At 51.9% G+C, this 17,477-nt stretch overlaps 1 protein-coding gene across 2 annotated transcripts; it reads left to right on the plus strand.

Moving 5' to 3' along the window:
- Positions 1-207: 207 nt before the first annotated feature.
- On the plus strand, positions 208-17,476 carry Strc (stereocilin). Of its 2 annotated transcripts, XM_038331269.1 has the most exons (30): positions 208-274; positions 1,364-2,149; positions 2,237-2,261; positions 3,151-3,407; positions 3,555-4,549; positions 5,454-5,516; positions 5,608-5,718; positions 5,886-6,052; positions 6,199-6,385; positions 6,504-6,619; positions 7,033-7,165; positions 7,500-7,682; positions 7,924-7,962; positions 8,142-8,309; positions 8,447-8,512; positions 8,978-9,103; positions 9,372-9,430; positions 10,175-10,298; positions 10,403-10,515; positions 12,259-12,394; positions 12,784-12,980; positions 13,139-13,229; positions 13,748-13,904; positions 14,699-14,868; positions 15,420-15,575; positions 16,111-16,253; positions 16,400-16,548; positions 16,649-16,746; positions 17,042-17,189; positions 17,388-17,476. In XM_038331269.1, the coding sequence occupies exons 1-30, from the start codon at positions 208-210 to the stop codon at positions 17,474-17,476; spliced, it is 5,319 nt and encodes a 1,772-aa protein (XP_038187197.1). The 2 variants fall into 2 exon arrangements, with proteins under 2 accessions (XP_038187197.1, XP_038187196.1); XM_038331268.1 differs by having other exon boundaries at positions 3,151-4,549.
- The last annotated feature ends 1 nt before the right edge of the window (position 17,477 follows it).

Consider the following 17,477-nt stretch of genomic DNA (forward strand, 5'->3'; position numbering starts at 1 on the left):
ACACCCTTCTCCCAAAGCCAAAGGATCAGGTATTCAGTGGCTCCGGTGACAAACCTGATGTCAGGTTACAGATATTGTTTTCTGAGAAGCCATACTACAGTGTCGGAGGAGCCACAGGCTGCCTGTAATGCCCTGTCCTCACCTGGCTATTCCTTCAAGGTGAGAATAACCAGCACTCACCTCTAGGACAAGTGTGCACCTGGAAACATGGCTCTGAGCCGCTGGCCCCTGCCACCTCCGCTGCTGCTGCTGCCGCTGCTGCTCTCACACAAAGGTGAGTCATGAAGTAGGCTGGGCATGAAGGAGAATACTCTTTCCCATCTTTTAAAAACTGTGTGTGTGTGTGTGTGTGAGAGAGAGAGAGAGAGAGAGAGAGAGAGAGAGAGAGAGAGAGAGAGAGAACAAGCTTTCCCCTCTTTTTAAAACTCTGCGTGCACATACACACACAAGGCACCATGACACACAGGTGGAGGTAAGAACAACTACTGGGTTTGAGTCTCGGCTTCCACCAGGTGGGTTCTGGGTTTTGAACTCAGGTCACCAAGCTTGGCAAGCGATGCCTTTACTCACCGAACCGTCTCACTAGCCTCACCGTTCCCTTCAACGAGGCAAGAGTGTACAGGCTAGCTGGATATGGTAGCTTGTGCCTGTGAGTCCAGCACTCTGAGGCAAAGGATTGAGAATTGAGTCCAGCCTGGATTATATAGAGAATCATTATCTTAAAAAGTCTATAAATAAGCCTAGTAGTAGTGGGGGCGCACGCCTTTAATCCTAGTACGCGGAAGGCGGAGACAGGTGGATCTCTGTGAGTTGGAGGCCAGCTTGGTCTACAAGAGCTAGTTCCAGGACAAGGCTCCAAAGCCACAGAGAAACCCTGTCTCGAAAAACAAAACAAAAACACAAACACAAACAAAAACAAAAAAGTCTGTAAGTAATAGTGTGGAGGTTAGCCACTTAGATACCAGCTAACGGACAAGGAAGAGGGCAGAGATCGGTGCTACAGGTGGCACTGAGGCTCAGAAAGCAGACCAAGACTCACTGAAGAGCAGCGGTTCTCAACCTTCCTAATCCACCGATCCTTTAACACGGTTCCTCACGTTGTGGTGACCCCCAACCGTAAAATTATTTTCATTGTGATTTCATAACTGTAATTTTGCTACTGCTATGAATCATATTATAAATGTCTGTGCTTTGTGATGGCCTTAGGCCACCCCTGTGAAAGTGTCCTTCTACAACAGGTTGAGGAACACTGCTGTAGGCTAATGTCAGCTCATTTCACCTTATCTTCAGCAGTGCAGAGGGGAAAGGCTACTTTGGGCTTTAGGCTTTCTCCTTTAGTGACTTCTCATCTCTCTTCTTATAGTGACTTTGGCCCCTACTGGGCCTCAGTCTTTGGATCCTGCTCTCTCCCTTCTGAAGTCATTCATCTCCAGTCTGGACCAAGCTCCTCAGCGTTCCCTCAGCCAGGCACGGTTCTCTGCATTCCTGGCCAACGTTTCTTCTTCTTTTGAGCTTGGGAGGATGGGGGAGGGACCAGTGGGAGAGCCCCCACCTCTCCAGCCCCCTGCGCTTCGACTTCATGACTTCCTCGTGACACTGAGAGGTAGCCCAGACTGGGAGCCCATGCTAGGGCTTCTGGGAGATGTACTGGCGCTCCTGGGACAGGAACAGACTCCCCGGGACTTTTTGGGGCACCAAGCAGGTGTCCTGGGTGGACTTGTAGAGGTACTGTTGGGAGCTTTAGTTCCTGGAGGGCCCTCTGCTCCCACAAGGCCCCCATGCACCCGTGATGGGCCATCCGACTGTGTCCTGGCTGCTGATTGGCTGCCTTCTCTGATGTTGTTGTTAGAGGGTACACGCTGGCAGGCCCTGGTGCAATTGCAGCCCAGTGTGGACCCAACCAATGCCACGGGTCTGGATGGGAGAGAACCAGCGCCTCAGCTTCTACAGGGTCTGTTGGGCTTGCTTACCCCAACAGGAGATCTGGGCTCTGAGGAGGCTCTTTGGGGTGGTCTGCTTCGCACGGTGGGGGCCCCCCTCTATGCTGCCTTCCAGGAGGGGCTGCTCCGTGTCACTCACTCTTTGCAAGATGAGGTCTTTTCTATTATGGGACAGCCAGAGCCTGATGCCAATGGGCAGTGCCAGGGAGGTAAGTGCTGCCAGGGTGAGGGCTGGGTTGTAGCGGGGAAAGAAGCTATGACTAGGCTTGTTTTCTTCCTTGCTCTTTCCCTCCTAGGGAACCTTCAACAGCTGCTCTTATGGTAAGTAACAGGAGACCTCCACTTCTGGGGAGCTGGGTCTGAGCAGTCTGTAGGTGGCGTGCTGAAGGCTTTAGCCCCCAGAAGTCAGACAGCTATCAGGAGGAGTGTGGATTAGTGGTTTTGGAGTGTGATGCCTGGGTTGGTTTCTAACTCCCCTTCCTCGTTGTCATGTGACCTTGGACACATCACTTTTGCTGTGCCTCAGTCTCCCCGTTTGTGAAACAAAGTAATCACTACTGTAGAGTTGTTGTGAGGAATAAAATAAACCCGGTGGTGGAGGTGCACGCCTTTAATCCCAGCACTCGGGAGGCAGAGGCAGGCGGGTCTCAGTTTGAAGCCAGCCTGGTCTACAGAGTGAGTTCCAGGATAGCCAGGGCTGTTACACAGAGAACCCTGTCTCAGAAAACTAAAACAAAACGAGAGAGAGAGAGAGAGAGAGAGAGAGAAAGAGAGAGAGAGAGAGAGAGAGAGAGAGAGTTGATGAAGTATAAACCAGTTAGAATAGTGTCTGGCATATAGTGCCTAACACATGGTCGATAGTAAAGATGGGACTGGAGTGGAGCACACAGATGCCTGGGCTCCTCTATTTCAGTGTGACAATGCCAGAGCACAATTGGACATACTCAGTTGTCAGGATGATTTCCTGATATGAAGGTCAAACAAGTGTTGTGTTTAAGCTTCCTAAAACCAGATGAAGAAAGGAAGTAGGCTGTACCAGGCAGTTTTGTGCCTTGGCAGCATAGATTTGTGTCCTTTCTATCCCAGTATTCAAGCCAGGAAAAGCCTATGCTGGTCACACCCCCTAGAGAGTGCTGAGCTAGGTTCAGAATCTTCAACTGGAGGAAATGTGGCCTGATCCCATCCTGCTTGCTCCTTCCTATGCACCCAGGGGCATGCGGAACAACCTTTCCTGGGATGCCCAAGCCCTGGGCTTTCTCTCAGCAGCAGCACCACCACCCCCTGCCCTTCTGCACTGCCTGAGCAGAGGTGTGCCTCTGCCCAGGGCTTCCCAGCCTGCAGCTCACATCAGCCCACGGCAGCGGCGAGCCATCTCTATAGAGGCCCTCTGCGAGAACCACTCAGGCCCAGAGCCACCCTACAGCATTTCCAACTTCTCTATCTACTTGCTCTGCCAGCACATCAAGCCTCCCACCCCACCACCCCCTCCTGCCACCTCACCGCCCCCTCCTGCCACCTCACCGCCCCCTCCTGCCACCTCGCCGCCCCCTCCTGCCACCTCGCCGCCCCCTCCTGCCACCTCGCCGCCCCCTCCTGCCACCCCGCCGCCCCCTTCTGCCACCCCACAGCCCCGTCCTAGCACGGCTGTCATCTGCCAGACAGCTATATGGTATGCAGTCTCATGGGCACCACGTGCCCAAGGTTGGCTCCAGGCCTGCCACGATCAGTTTCCTGATCAATTTCTGGATATGATCTGCGGTAACCTCTCATTTTCTTCCCTGTCTGGCCCCAACCGTCGCTTGGTAAAACAACTCTGTGCTGGTCTGCTCCCACCCCCTACCAGCTGCCCAGATGGCTTGGTCCCTGTGCCCCTTACCCCAGACATCTTCTGGGGTTGCTTCCTGGAGAATGAGACACTGTGGGCTGAACGGTTATGTGTGGAGGAGAGTCTGCAGGCTGTGCCCCCCCGGAACCAGGCTTGGGTGCAGCATGTATGCCAAGGTCCCACTTTGGATCCTACTGACTTCCCACCTTGCCACGTTGGACCCTGTGGAGAACGCTGCCCGGATGGGGGCAGCTTCCTGCTCATGGTCTGTGCCAATGACACCATGTATGAGGCCTTGGTTCCCTTCTGGGCTTGGCTAGCAGGCCAGTGCAGAATAAGCCGTGGAGGCAATGATACGTGCTTTCTAGAAGGCATGCTGGGCCCCTTGCTGCCTTCCCTGCCACCTCTGGGACCATCCCCACTCTGTCTGGCTCCTGGTCCCTTTCTGCTTGGCATGTTATCCCAATTGCCACGCTGCCAGGCCTCCGTGCCAGCCCTCGCCCACCCCACACGCCTGCATTATCTCCTGCGCCTTCTGACCTTCCTTTTGGGACCAGGGGCTGGGGGTGCTGAGACTCAGGGCATGTTGGGTCAAGCTCTGCTGCTCTCCAGTCTCCCAGACAACTGTTCCTTCTGGGATGCCTTCCGCCCAGAGGGCAGGAGAAGTGTGCTGAGGACAGTCGGGGAGTACCTGCAGCGAGAAGAGCCAACCCCAACAGGCTTAGAGCCCACCGTCAGTCTCGGCTCTGGTTTGAGCAAGGTGGAGCTCCTCTCCTGCTTCAGCGTGAGTGAACTGCCTACGAGTACAAACGCCCTGGAGCAAGGGAAGGGACCCCAGGACGTTTCTCTAATGCGAGGGGTAGTGTCGAACTCGTACTCAGAGTGACGAGAGCACAGAGCTGTAGAGCCGGGCTGGCTTGGGCTGGCTTGGGCTGCCAACCTCGGCAGGTCATTCTGTCTTCTCATCTATAATCTGAGTGGAAAAAAAAGATATTAACTTTTAGGGTAGTTGTGAAGACTCCATGGAACGCAACATGCTGCGGGCTCAGCCTAGTGCATGCTTCAAAAGCATGCGATAAACTCCATTATTCTGTCACACTCTGTGATTCTCCCGTGGCCTGCTACAGGAAGTACAGGATTTTAATCCTCTCCCTAACCAGTGAGAGCCGTGGGTTGGAGCGTAGGAGTGAAAAAGAAAGACTGAAGGGACTGCAAATTAGAAGACAGGTTAGGTTCGTCTGCCGCATAAATTACTTTGACCTCAGGCCAGCCATGGTTTCCTGTTGGGGCTTCTTTCCGTGTGACGAAAGGAGCTAACAGTGTGTTAAATTTCATCACTAGTTTGTTGATTATCTGTTATGTAAAGGCACTTTGTGAAGTTTTGTTAGTTCATGTCAGGGCCACTTTTTCAAGCCTTAGACTGAGCAAAATGGAATTATTTACAGTGACTGTAGTTTGGTTCAGGCCTACATGTATTTGTGGAGCCAACTATAAGCCTGGTGTAGGAGACCGTACGAGAGAAGATAGGACCTGGCCCCGGACTGAACGGGGCCTACCGTCTGAAGAGATGTGCATACTAACTTCAGAGGAAGGGCATGCAAGCACCCCCACAAGTTGAGCTAAAGTCCCTGGGGAAGCTCGAGGAGGATCAGAAAGACAGCGCTCTTCCTGCATTTTCTTCTCACCAGCCTGTGCTGTGGGAACTACTGCAGAGGGAGAAGACTGTTTGGGCCCTGAGGATTCTAGTGCAGGTAGGTGGAGGGACGCCTGGGTGGCCGAGGGACAGCTGTGGCTGAGATGTCTGTTCACTGAGGTCAGACCCCCCTCGCCTCCTGTTCCCAGGCCTACCTGCGCATGCCTCCAGAAGATCTTCAGCACCTGGTGCTCTCAGCGGAGATGGAGGCTGCCCAGGGCTTCCTGACACTCCTGCATCGTTCCTGGGCTCAGCTGAAGGTGGGCAGAGAGGGAAGGGGAGCAGGGATAAAAGGAATAAAGAGATCAAAGGTCCCCAGACCCTCGTGTTCTGGGGGATTGCTTCAGTGACAAGGGGAACCCTAAAGAGGAGGCGGCAAAGATACCGGATGCCCTCAGAGGCAGCATGGGTTTCTGTGTTCTCACAGGTGCCCCCGTCTGAGGAGCAGGCCATGGGTCGCCTGACGGCCTTGCTGCTCCAGCGGTACCCACGCCTCACCTCCCAGCTCTTCATAGACTTGTCACCGCTCATCCCTTTCTTGGCTGTCCCTGACCTGATGCGCTTCCCACCATCGCTTTTGGCCAATGACAGTGTGTAAGCACCACCCCTGCCTCTGTCAGAGTCAGGTCAACCCCGTTCACCTGCAGAGGTCCCGTTCAGAGCTCCCCTCCCTGTCCACAGTGACAAGACTGCAGCAGAGAGGATATAAGAAAAACGCTAGCACCTGTTACTCTCCTTAGCCTGGCAGCCATCCGGGATCACAGCTCAGGAATGAAGCCTGAACAGAAGGAGGCCCTGGCCAAGCGTCTGCTGGCCCCTGAGCTATTTGGAGAAGTGCCTGATTGGCCCCAGGAGCTGCTGTGGGCAGTGCTGCCTCTGCTTCCCTATCTTCCACTGGAGAACTTTCTACAGCTCAGCCCTCACCAGGTAGGAGAATCATCTTTCTTTGACCACACCATCCTCCTCAATGGAATGGGAGTCAGTAGCATCTCTCCTAGTGGGGTCCTTGTCTCACCATTACCCCACCTCTCCTTCCCCATCTCAGATCCAGGCTCTGGAGGACAGCTGGCCAGTGGCAGGTCTTGGGCCAGGGCATGCCCGACATGTGCTCCGTAGCCTAGTAAACCAGAGCATGGAGGATGGGGAGGAGCAAGTACGCAGGTGCGTGGTGGAATCTACCATAACCAGCGTGGAGATGGTATAGAAGCAGGGAGAGGGCCGGGCGGTGGTGGCGCACGCCTTTAATCCCAGCACTCGGGAGGCAGAGGCAGGCGGATCTCTGAGTTCGAGGCCAGCCTGGTCTACAAGAGCTAGCTCCAGGACAGGCTCTAGAAACTACAGGGAAACCCTGTCTCGAAAAACCAAAAAAAAAAAAAAAAAAAGAAGCAGGGAGAGTCCCCTAGGAAGGAAGGGGCAAGAGAGGAGGACATAGCGATCTAGGGGCTCAGAGGGAAACTGATATATCATGCTCACATTTCCTAGTTTAGTTTGTGTGCCTACTCTACGTACCAAATAGTTCACCCCTGGGTATGGTATCGGTGACCACATCAAGGTCAACTTCATGCTTCCTTCAGGCTTGGGTCCCTAGCATGTTTCCTGAGTCCTGAGGAGTTGCAGAGTCTGGTGCCCTTGAGTGATCCAATGGGGCCGGTAGAACAGGGCCTGCTGGAGTGTGCAGCCAATGGGACCCTCCACCCAGAAGGACGGGTGAGCCCCTTGGTACAAATGGGAAAGACTCCTGACTGCCCCAGGGACTGTACGAGTGACTTGCCCAGTTGTACCAACCGAGGTTAAGCACAGTGGCGTGGGTTCCCAATCCCGATCCCTGCCATCTCTGTTGCTCAGTGCCGACTCATTCTCGCCTCTTTTCACCTCTTCCTAGCCCTACCCAGTGACTCCTTTTATGATCTTGAACCAGGTCCACTCTGGTCTCATCCCTGGTTTCAAGTACTAGCCCAAGCCCTGGTAAATCCAGATGTGAGTTTGGAAGGACAGTCCTGGATACAGTTGTATTTTCTCCCCAAGACCTCCTCTGTTCCAGGTGGCATATGAACTTCTAGGAGTATTGCGTTCATCTGGAGGAGCTGTCTTAAGCCCCCGAGAGCTGCGGGTCTGGGCACCTCTCTTTCCCCAGTTGGGCCTCCGCTTCCTGCAGGAGCTCTCAGAGCCCCAGCTTAGAGCCATGCTTCCTGCCCTACGGGGAGCCAGTGTCACACCTGCCCAGGTGGGCTTGGCTTACTCCTGAAGCCCCAGTCATGAGAATCACATGTAGCGATATCATCAACCCTTCCCTTCCGTGGGTGAACCTCTTTCCCCTTTCTCAGCTCAATAAGGCCCCTCAGAGAGGTTGGTTCCTGGGATGGTTGAGAGGGAACTGGGAGCTTTAGAGGGCAGGTCCAGGGACCTGTTTGGGATCTGGCTGATGGGAACCGAGAGCTATTGATTCATTTTCTATCCCATTGCAGGCTGTTCTGTTATTTGGAAGGCTCCTCCCTAGGCACGATGTGAGTAGCATCAACTTCTCAGTATCCCCTAGAGGCTCTGGGCTCTGTTCCTATGACTCTTGCATCAGCACTGTCCTCCCTGTCAGTTCCCCTCATATCTGTTGTTCTTACTGTACAGGGTTACTATCGCCAACATCCTGCCCCTCCCTTCTTCAGATCGCTTGTCTCTTATTCCTTAGCTATCCCTGGAGGAACTCTGCTCCTTGCACCCTCTGCTGCCAGGTCTCAGTCCCCAGACACTCCAGGCCATCCCTAAACGAGTTCTGGTTGGGGCTTGTTCTTGCCTGGGCCCTGAGCTGTCAAGGCTTTCAGCTTGCCAGACCGCTGCACTGCTGCAGACCTTTCGGGTATGAGAACAGGAGAATGAGATAAGCAGAAGATGGGTGGGACATAGCGGGCGGACACCTTCCTTGTGGTCAGAGACCACATGCGAATGCATGCTCTCGTGTACACATGCACACAGATACTACTCATTCTCGTGCAGGTAAAAGATGGTGTTAAAAATATGGGTACAACAGGTGCTGGCGCAACTGTGTGCATTCCTGGTCAGGTACGTGTGGGACCCCCCAGACTGAGCACCTCTCCATCTTCTGGGTGGTTTCATCGGGCTGGTGTTGCTTCACAGACTCCCCCTACAGAAGCTCTGAGAGTTGAGGTTAACTCCATGCCCACCTAGATCTTAACAACATCCCAGTTCCAGATGCAGAATATTATTGCTCCCTTTATCCCACACGGTCAAAGCCAGAAGGCCCAAGATTCTCCGGGCCAGCCCCCTGCTTTCAGATAAAGAGAATGAGGCTGAGAGAAGCTAGGGACTTCCGTTCAGCAGGTGTCTTCAGCCCTAGCTCAACACAACCGCAGCAGCCTGCGGCGTGAGGGCACCTAAGTGTTCATTGCCGCAATGGCAAATGCCATTCCACCCCGTCCTGGCTTTGATCCCTTTCTGCCCTTCTCTGAGAGCCAGTGCTGACCCTCTCACCTATCGCTGCACTGCTGTACCCATCACTGCCAGCAGCCCAGCCCCACCACTTGGCCAGACTGCCTGCTTCCCCTGCTCCCACTAAAGCTTCTACAGCTGGATACTGCAGCTCTTCTGGCAAACCGAAGGCGCTATCGGCAGCTGCCTTGGTCTGAGCAGCAGGTAACTCTTTCTTCTGCCACGGGAACACCCTCGATGCTTTCTCTACTTCATTTACTCAGCCCTTGCTCTGATAACTTATCCCCTATCACTGCGTTCTCTCCCTCCCTCTCTCCCCCTCCCCCCCCCCCCCCCCCCCCGAGTAGGACTCTGGGGAAAGGGAACTGGTAGGAATCACAAAGTGAAGAAATAAGTCCTCATGCTCACCTCTGAGGTCCTTAGGACAGTAGTACCTCTGCTGGGAAGCTGTTCCCTCTTTGTCTGTCTATAGGCACAGTTTCTCTGGAAGAAGATGCAGGTGCCTACCAACCTGACCCTCAGGAATCTGCAGTGAGTAGCTTGGGCTAGACAGTTGGTTCAATTCAGTTGGTTTTATTGTTGATGTTATTAAGTGCTCACTAAATGCTGTGTGATGGGGGGCAGGGGTGGGCTATTATTCCAGCCTTGCCAGCATTCAGGTTTTCTTCCCTGCCCCCCTTGCTTTCCTCCTTCCCTTCCCTGGTGCCACAGATATCCAATTATTGCTGTGGGACTCAGAAAACTTGGGCTTATGTCACATCCTTGCTACCAAGACTCAAACCTCTAAATCTAAGCTCAGATTATCCCTTTTATATAATGAGAATTAAAATAAAGTTATTGTGAAAACTGAATGAAATTAGGGCACATAATATCCTTCACATGGTACCTGGCTCAGTAGAAACTCCTAATAGACATTTGCTGTTCCTAATTTAATTCAAGGTGACTTTAGAGCCACTAGAGAAAGAAGTAGGTATCACTTTACTTACACCTACAGTAAGAGAAGCAGGGGCTTTGGAATCTGAAGACAGCTCTAGTCTCAACTTACTTCCAGTAGACTGATGTTAAGAATATCCCCTGACCTTTGTAGATCTTTGTTTTCTTGCTGCTAAACAGCGATGATGGTATGGGAAGCCAATGATGTTATCTATGGACAAACATTTCACAAGCTGTAGATGACTATCAATGAGCACAGTCTCTGTGTGGAGAGTGCTGATATTAAGGATCAGGCAGGCCATTACATGTGTTCAAGAGCATCTTCCCACTCAATGCCCGCAGGGCTCTGGGCAACCTGGCAGGGGGCATGTCCTGTGACTTTCTGCAGCAGATCAGCTCAATGGTCGATTTCCTCGCGGTGGTACACGTGCTCTACCAACTGCCCACTGGTGTTCGAGGGAGCCTGGTGAGAGGGAGGCTTTAGTGGGAAGTGTGGACCCTGGGCTCAGAATCCCAGCCTCCATGCCCAGCTCTGTCTTCACCCTGCCTTCTCTGCTCAATACCTCCCAGCGGGCCTGTATCTGGGCAGAGCTACAGCGGAGGATGACAATGCCAGAGCCAGAGCTGACTACCCTGGGGCCAGAACTGAATGAGCTCGACACAAAGCTACTCCTGGATTTACCGTAAGTGCCTGCCTGGAGATATGGGGGCCTCAGAACACTCACCTTTGAGTAGCTGCTCCTTCTTGGGAAATACCCAGAAGAGGTAGCCCTTTGTCAGGGCTGTTCTTGGGAGTGGATGGATATGTAAAACATCTTTGAAAGACTCCTGTTTGGGACTGTAGATGATGCCCTGACACAGGCTGGCAATGCTGTGTTGTGGTCATCAGGTGAATTTAGGAAAAATCTAGGCTACATTAATGGATTGTAGTAACTGAAATAAAGGAGGAAATGATCTTTTTAGTTTGTTTGTTTTTTGTTTTTCAAGTCTGGGTTTCTCTGTGTAGCTCTGGCTTTCCTGGAACTCGCTCTGTAGACCAGGCTGGCCTTGAACTCACAGAGATCCGCCCGTCTGTCTTTGTCTCCCAAGAGCTGGGATTAAGGGTGTGCACCACCACTGCCTGGAAATGGTCTGTTTCCCTAGAGGATTATAATCTGATTAGCACACTGTGTTTTCAGTACGTTCAGAGGAGTGGATGGGGGCAGGGGATGAAGGGTCTTAAAAAGCCTCCAAGATCCCGAGAAGCTAGCAAATAGAAATGTATAGGTTTATTTGTGAGTGGTTCAATTGGGGCAAGACTAGGATTAACAAGATAAAAGTTTAAAGTTTTTTTTGCACAATGTAATGCAATTGAAGTAGTGAGCTCCTGATCAGTTTGTGCTATCCAAACCTAAGCTTGATGATCCCATGGAAGGAATGTTAGAGAGAAGATTCAAGTATGAACTGGGGAGAGAAGGCTAGTAAGAGGCTCCCCCATCCCTGATATTCTGGTTTATGAGTATCTTTTTAAAAGGGTCTCTCTGGCCTGGAACTCACTGTGTAGACCAGGCTGGCCTGGAACTCCTAGAGATCCACTTGCCTCTGGCTTAAAGACATGTGGCACCACACTCAACTTTTTTATTTTTTACATCTTTAATAATTTATTATTTTATTTTATGTGTATGGTTATCTTGCTGCATGTATTTCTACACACCAAGTACATCCTGCTACCTACAGAGACTAGAAGACAGTGTGGGGTCCCCTGTAACAGGATGTCTGGATGGTTATGAGCTGGGAATCGAACCCTGATCCTCTGGAAGAACAGTCAGTGCTCTTAGCCACGGAGCCATCTCTCCAGTCTCTAGTTTATGAGTACCTTACCCATGTGCTTCCTTTCTCATTTTCCCAGCTCCTTGCCATCTGAGTTGCAAGTGAGAGGTGGGAAAGACTTCCTGGATATGTGAGGATGGCAAAGTAGCTAAGCCCATACATGTTTGCAAGATTCCTTGGTTCTCATACACTTGGCCTTTTTCTAGATAGAGAGTACAGGTACCACTTCTGATTTCTGTTTTATTCCTTTTAAAGGCCATTTAAATGTATTTAACTATGTTGATTCTCTAAGAACCCAGCCAAGGCAGAAGACCTTGGACCATGAGTCAGAAAACCGGAGTTCCTGGAATGCTAAGAGATTTGAACAGTGTTTAATATCTGGGGCTTTTGAGTTCATCGCATTGGGTAGGATTGTTTCCAAGGCGAGTTAGAGACAGCCACCCCATCCTTGAGCTCTCCCTACACGTGTGTGGTGGGAACTGGCTCAGGACTGCTGAACGTCAGGTCTGCGTAGAGTCACAGTTGAGATCTGATATTAGGGACTTGAGGCTTGTCGATCCCTTCTCAGCTTGGCTCTGTTCCATTTGAATATCACCATTGTCAAATTTCAATAACAGGATCCAGCTGATGGACAGCTTGTCCGGTGATTCCATTTTGTTGGTGGTCGAGTTGGTCCAAGGTGCTCCAGAGCAGCTGCTGGCCCTGACCCCACTCCGCCGGGCAGCCTTGGCAGAGCGGGCCCTAAAAATCCTGGTAAGAGCTCATCCCTTCAGACTCAGATCTGCTGTCCTTGGTGACCCTTGCCCCTCTTCAGCGCTCCTTCACTCCTAGGCCCAAGCCCTAGACTGCTAACCTACTCACTGGCCTTGGCTTCTAGATCTGCCTCTTGAGTTTTTGATCAACTTCCTTCATGTTTCGTGTCCCTTGGAGTCTAAGAAATCCTTTGGATTCTGCCTCTTGGTTTTTCTCTCTGCTTCTGGCTGAGCTCACTCGGTTTGTAAAGCAGTGAACAGAGCAATGCCCTTCATGGCTGCTGAGTTGCACATAGGAGGGGAGGGGGGGTCAAGGGACTTGGTGTTTTGTTCAAAGTGTCTGGTACTGTGGGTCCGGTGCATTGTCCAAGGCGTGATGCCTCTCTCCAGGCTCCAAAGGAGACCCCGATCTCTGAAGAAGTGCTGGATACACTGGGCCCCTTGGTTGGATTCCTGGGAACAGAGAGCACACGACGGATCCCTTTACCAATTCTACTGTCCCAGCTCAGTCAGCTGCAGGGCTTCTGCCTAGGAGAGACATTTGCCACAGAACTGGGAAGGTTGCTGTTGCAGGAGCCTGTTCTTGGGTATGGCCCTTTGGTAGCAGCCTATGCACAGGTCCTTGACCATCAGCCAGGATTGCATCCCATTCCATATGCTTAAAGGTACCCTGAGTCCCCAATCTCAGAATGTCTTATTTTTCTCCCAGTTCACTCAACTCCATGCTGTCCCATCTGTCCCCTAGGAAGCCAGAGTTGTGGGGCCGGGATGAAGTAGAGCAAGCTGGACGCCTCGTATTCACCCTGTCTGCGGAGGCTGTTTCCTTGATCCCCAGGGTGAGGTGAAGGAACAAGGAGACTGAGGGGTGGCTCTTGGGAGCTAGGTCATAGAGGACAAAGGAAGGGCAGTCTGTGTCTGGGGAGGCTGCTGAACAAAGGCAGGACTTGTTTATAGCTTTTGTTTTCCATTTTGTTTGTTTGGGTTTTTTGTTTGTTTGTTTGTTTTTCGAGACAGGGTTTCTCTGTGGCTTTGGAGCTTGTCCTGGAACTAGCTCTTGTAGACCAGGCTGGCCTCGAACTCAGAGATCTGCCTGCCTCTGCCTCCCGAATGCTGGGATTAAAGGCGTGTGCCACCACCGCCCAGCTGGGTTTTTTTTTATTTGTTTGGTTGGTTTTCTGAGACAGGCAGGCAGGCCTGACTGTAGGTCTGTAGCCCAGGTGGGCTTAAAACTCGTGGAAGCCCTGCTTCAGCATCTCCAGGCCTGAGCCCCAAGCCCTGATGCTAGGATCTTGAAACTATAGCTCCTGGCCCTGACTGCCAGATTGCCTTTCCTTCCCTCTACTCTCTCCTGCAGGAGGCTTTGGGCCCAGAGACCCTGGAGCGGCTTCTGGAAAAGCAGCAGAGCTGGGAGCAGAGCAGAGTGGGGCATCTGTGTGGGGGACCCCAGCTTGCCCATAAGAAAGCAGCTCTAGTAGCTGGACTTGTGCAGCCGGCTGCCGAGGGTGTCCAAGGTGAAGCTCCCAAGTCCTCCAGCAGGGCGTGTGGGAGAAGGCGCCAAGGCAAAGAAGGCAACTGGAAGCCTGGAGGGGTGACTGTGGGTGGCTGAGCTTCGGCTGCCATTTACAAGGCCCTGGGTTCCCTCACGGACACCCCAGTGGGGTGGGAGGCTGGGTTCTAGGTGCGCTGGACCTTCCGAGCAGTTTTCCTGCTCCCTGAGCTTTGGTCATCAGTAAAGCACAAGAGTTAGAAGATGATATTCAAGGTCTCTTCTAGTTGTCAGGGTCTATAATCCTGGGAATTTATAACCCATTAAATGTTTAAAGTCAGGTGTGGTGATATACATACCTGTCATTCAAACCCTTGGGAGTGGAGTTAGGATGATCAGGAATTCAAGGTCAGCCTTAGCTACATAGCAGATTTTAAGATCAACCTGGGCTACATGAGACACCGCCTCAAAACAAAACAATTTTTCTTGTTCCCTCTGACTGGCAAAGTGTGGCGCTCTCTGCTGGGAAAAATTCCTAGACAGAAGGAGACATCATGAGGCTAGAGAAGTGGGTTCTAATTCAGCTCTCATTAAACACCTAAGCAATCTCCTCTGTCTTCCATTTAGCAAAGGATGGCCTCGTGATAGCCAGTCGCTTCTGTTCAAATGCCCCTTGAGCCCTATATTTCTAACTGTCATTGTTCCCTAACCCACGCTGCCCAAATGGCTCTGCCCACCAAAGGTTAAACAATCTGCAGGTATCACTGGAGGCATAGTTTAGTATTAGACCGACCGTTTGTCTCTGCCTTCTGCCTTCAGAACCCGTACCAAGCTGTGCAGACATACGGGGCACCTTCCCAGCAGCCTGGTCTGCCACACAGATCGCAGAGATGGAACTCGCAGACTTTGAAGACTGTCTGTCACTATTTGCTGGAGATCCAGGACTTGGTCTCGAGGAATTACAGGCAGCCATGGGCAAGGCCAAGCAGGTTAGGGAAGGAAAGGCTAATAGGGCCAGAGGGATTAAAAACATGAGGAAGTTGGGTGTGATATGAGACATAAGGGGGCGGAGACTTGGGTAAGAGGTGGGGAAGCAGAAGGTGAAAGTGAGAGGTTTGGATTCTAAGTGGAAGGTCGAGGGGTCGATCCTGAAGAAAGAGTAGTACAATAGGCAGAGGGCCTAACTGAACGTCTGTCAAAAGTGCCCAAGGAACAGGTTCTTAAAAGGCAATTGCTGGGTCCCATGCCAGACTAAGAATCTCTGGAGTTTGGATCTGGGATCTGCACTTTAGCAGGTACCTCAAGGGGTCTGGTACGTACAGAGTTTAAAATTCATGGCCTAGAGCTTGCTCTCAACTAGAATGGAGAACCCAGCCTTTCAGTAACCCCTAAATCAGGGAAACTCTCATTTCTCTGTTGCGGAAACTGAAAACAAGGCCAGTGAGATCAGACTGGTGTCCCACGGCTAAAGTTCAAGACGCTGTGCTTGACTCCCAGTCCGGTGCTTTTTCTACTCACATCGCCCCTGTCTTCCTCCTAGTTGTGGGGCGCCCCTCGGGGATTCCGTCCTGAGCAGATCTTGCAGCTGGGCCGGCTCCTGAGAGGTCTGGGAGAGCGGGAGCTGCAAGAGCTTACGCTGGTGGACTGGGGTGTGCTCAGCAGTCTGGGGCAAATAGACGGCTGGAGCTCTGCCCAGGTAACACCTTCTTCGCCTTGTCCCAGACATCCTTCCTGTAGACCTAGTCCTCTAAGTTAGCAAAGCCCGAGGGATGAAATTTCCTCTTGAGATACTTTCAGGCCATTCTTTCTATCTTTTCTTGATTTCGGTTGTTTTGTTTTTGTAGACAGGGTCATATGTAGCCCACCCTGGTCTTGACCCTCTTTCAGAGCTGAGGATAGCCTTGAGCTTCTGGTCCTCCTGCCTCTGTCTCCCAGATTCTGGGATTGCAAGTGTGTCACCGCACTCAGCTTTTCCTTTCTTGATGCTCTATATTAGTGACTTTAGGAGCTCTGTGATTTGTTCTCGGAGGTCCTGGATACATTGTATCCGCTAGCCCCTTTCTCCGCCTAGTATCGTTGTGAGGGCAAGGATGTTACCTTGATTTTCCTCCACTGCTATAGGATCTTCTGATGGTTAGAACAAGTCAATATAGTCCAGTAGCCCTTCCACTTCACCATTTTCCCATCCATTAATTCCCCATGATTTATCTCTTTATCTTGTGCCCTACCAGCTCCGCTCCGTGGTCTCCAGTTTCCTGCGGCAGAGTGGTCGGCGTGTGAGCCACCTGGACTTCATTTATCTGACAGCGCTGGGCCACACACTCTGCGGCCTGCGGCCAGAGGAATTACAGCATATCAGCAGCTGGGAGTTTAGGTTACCTATGGAAAGTTTGGGGTGGCGGTGCTGTGGTGGAGACAGGTTCACACAGGGGTGGGCCCATGAAGGGAGTCCCTTTGAATTCGTCTCTTCCTCCATCATCGATGCTGAATTCTCCTCCCTTTCTTCTGACTGTTCCACAGCCAAGCAGCTCTCTTCCTGGGCAACCTGCATCTCCCGTGCTCCGAGGAACAGCTAGAAGTTCTTGCCTATCTCCTTGTGCTGCCTGGTGGCTTTGGCCCAGTTAGTAACTGGGGACCTGAGATCTTCACTGAAATTGGCACAATAGCAGGTGGGGAAGCTGGGCCACTGATTGTCACGAGTGGTCAGGGTTTCGTTACCACATCGTGGGTGGATTGTGATAGTGAGATGTATTCTGCTTCCTTCACCAGCTGGCATCCCGGACCTGGCTCTTTCAGCATTACTGCGGGACCAGATCCAGGGCCTGACTCCACTTGCCATTTCTGTCATCCCTGCTCCCAAGTTTGCAGTAAGTTTTTGGTGAACTGGGACCTAGAGTTCACACAGGTTATAGGGCTGGAGAGATGGCTCAGCGGTTAAGAGCATTGTGTGCTCTTCCAAAGGACCCAAGTTCGATTCCCAGCAACCACATGGTGGCTCACAACCATCTGTAATGAGGTCTAGTGCCCTCTTCTAGCAGGCATATATGCAGACAGAATATTGTATCCATAATAAATAAATAAATATTTTAGAGTTCACACAGGGAGAGTTGGGTCCCAGTGGGTTCCATGGATGTACTGACTCCTCTCCTTGTCTCTGTCTAGGTGGTATTCAGCCCCATCCAGCTGTCTAGTCTCACTAGTTTTCAGGCTGTAGCTGTCACACCTGAGCAAATGGCCTATCTGAGTCCTGAGCAGCGGCAAGCAATTGCGTGGGCCCAGCACGAAGGGAAGGAGATCCCGGAACAATGGGGCAAGTAACCAACTGCCCAGCTTGAGAAGCTGTCATCTGACCCAGAGTCCAAGTCCTAACTTGGTGCTGTCTGGCCCTCAGCCCACACAGAACAGTCTCTGGAGTAGAGGGGTCTAGACACAGAGAGCTCGTTTTGCAGCATCAAAGGCTCCCAGGGAACAGACTGTGATATTCTTCCCATTCCTTGTCTCGTTACAGGTCGAAGCTCAGCCTGGCGCCTCTATGACTGGTTCCAATCCTCCTGGGCTCTGGCATTGACCCTCAGCTTTGTTGGCTGCCTGCTATGAT

This window comes from Arvicola amphibius, chromosome 5, assembly GCF_903992535.2.
Source record: "Arvicola amphibius chromosome 5, mArvAmp1.2, whole genome shotgun sequence".
Lineage (NCBI taxonomy): Eukaryota > Metazoa > Chordata > Mammalia > Rodentia > Cricetidae > Arvicola > Arvicola amphibius.

Bases quoted from the DNA above. Each gene is read 5' to 3' on its own strand.
- Strc (XM_038331268.1), top strand. From the start codon at position 208: ATGGCTCTGAGCCGCTGGCCCCTGCCACCTCCGCTGCTGCTGCTGCCG. The intron at 7,166-7,499 runs GTGAGCCCCTTG...CCTCTGTTCCAG, and splicing joins CCCTCCACCCAGAAGGACGG to GTGGCATATGAACTTCTAGG. The intron at 10,516-12,258 runs GTAAGTGCCTGC...TTTCAATAACAG, and splicing joins AAGCTACTCCTGGATTTACC to GATCCAGCTGATGGACAGCT.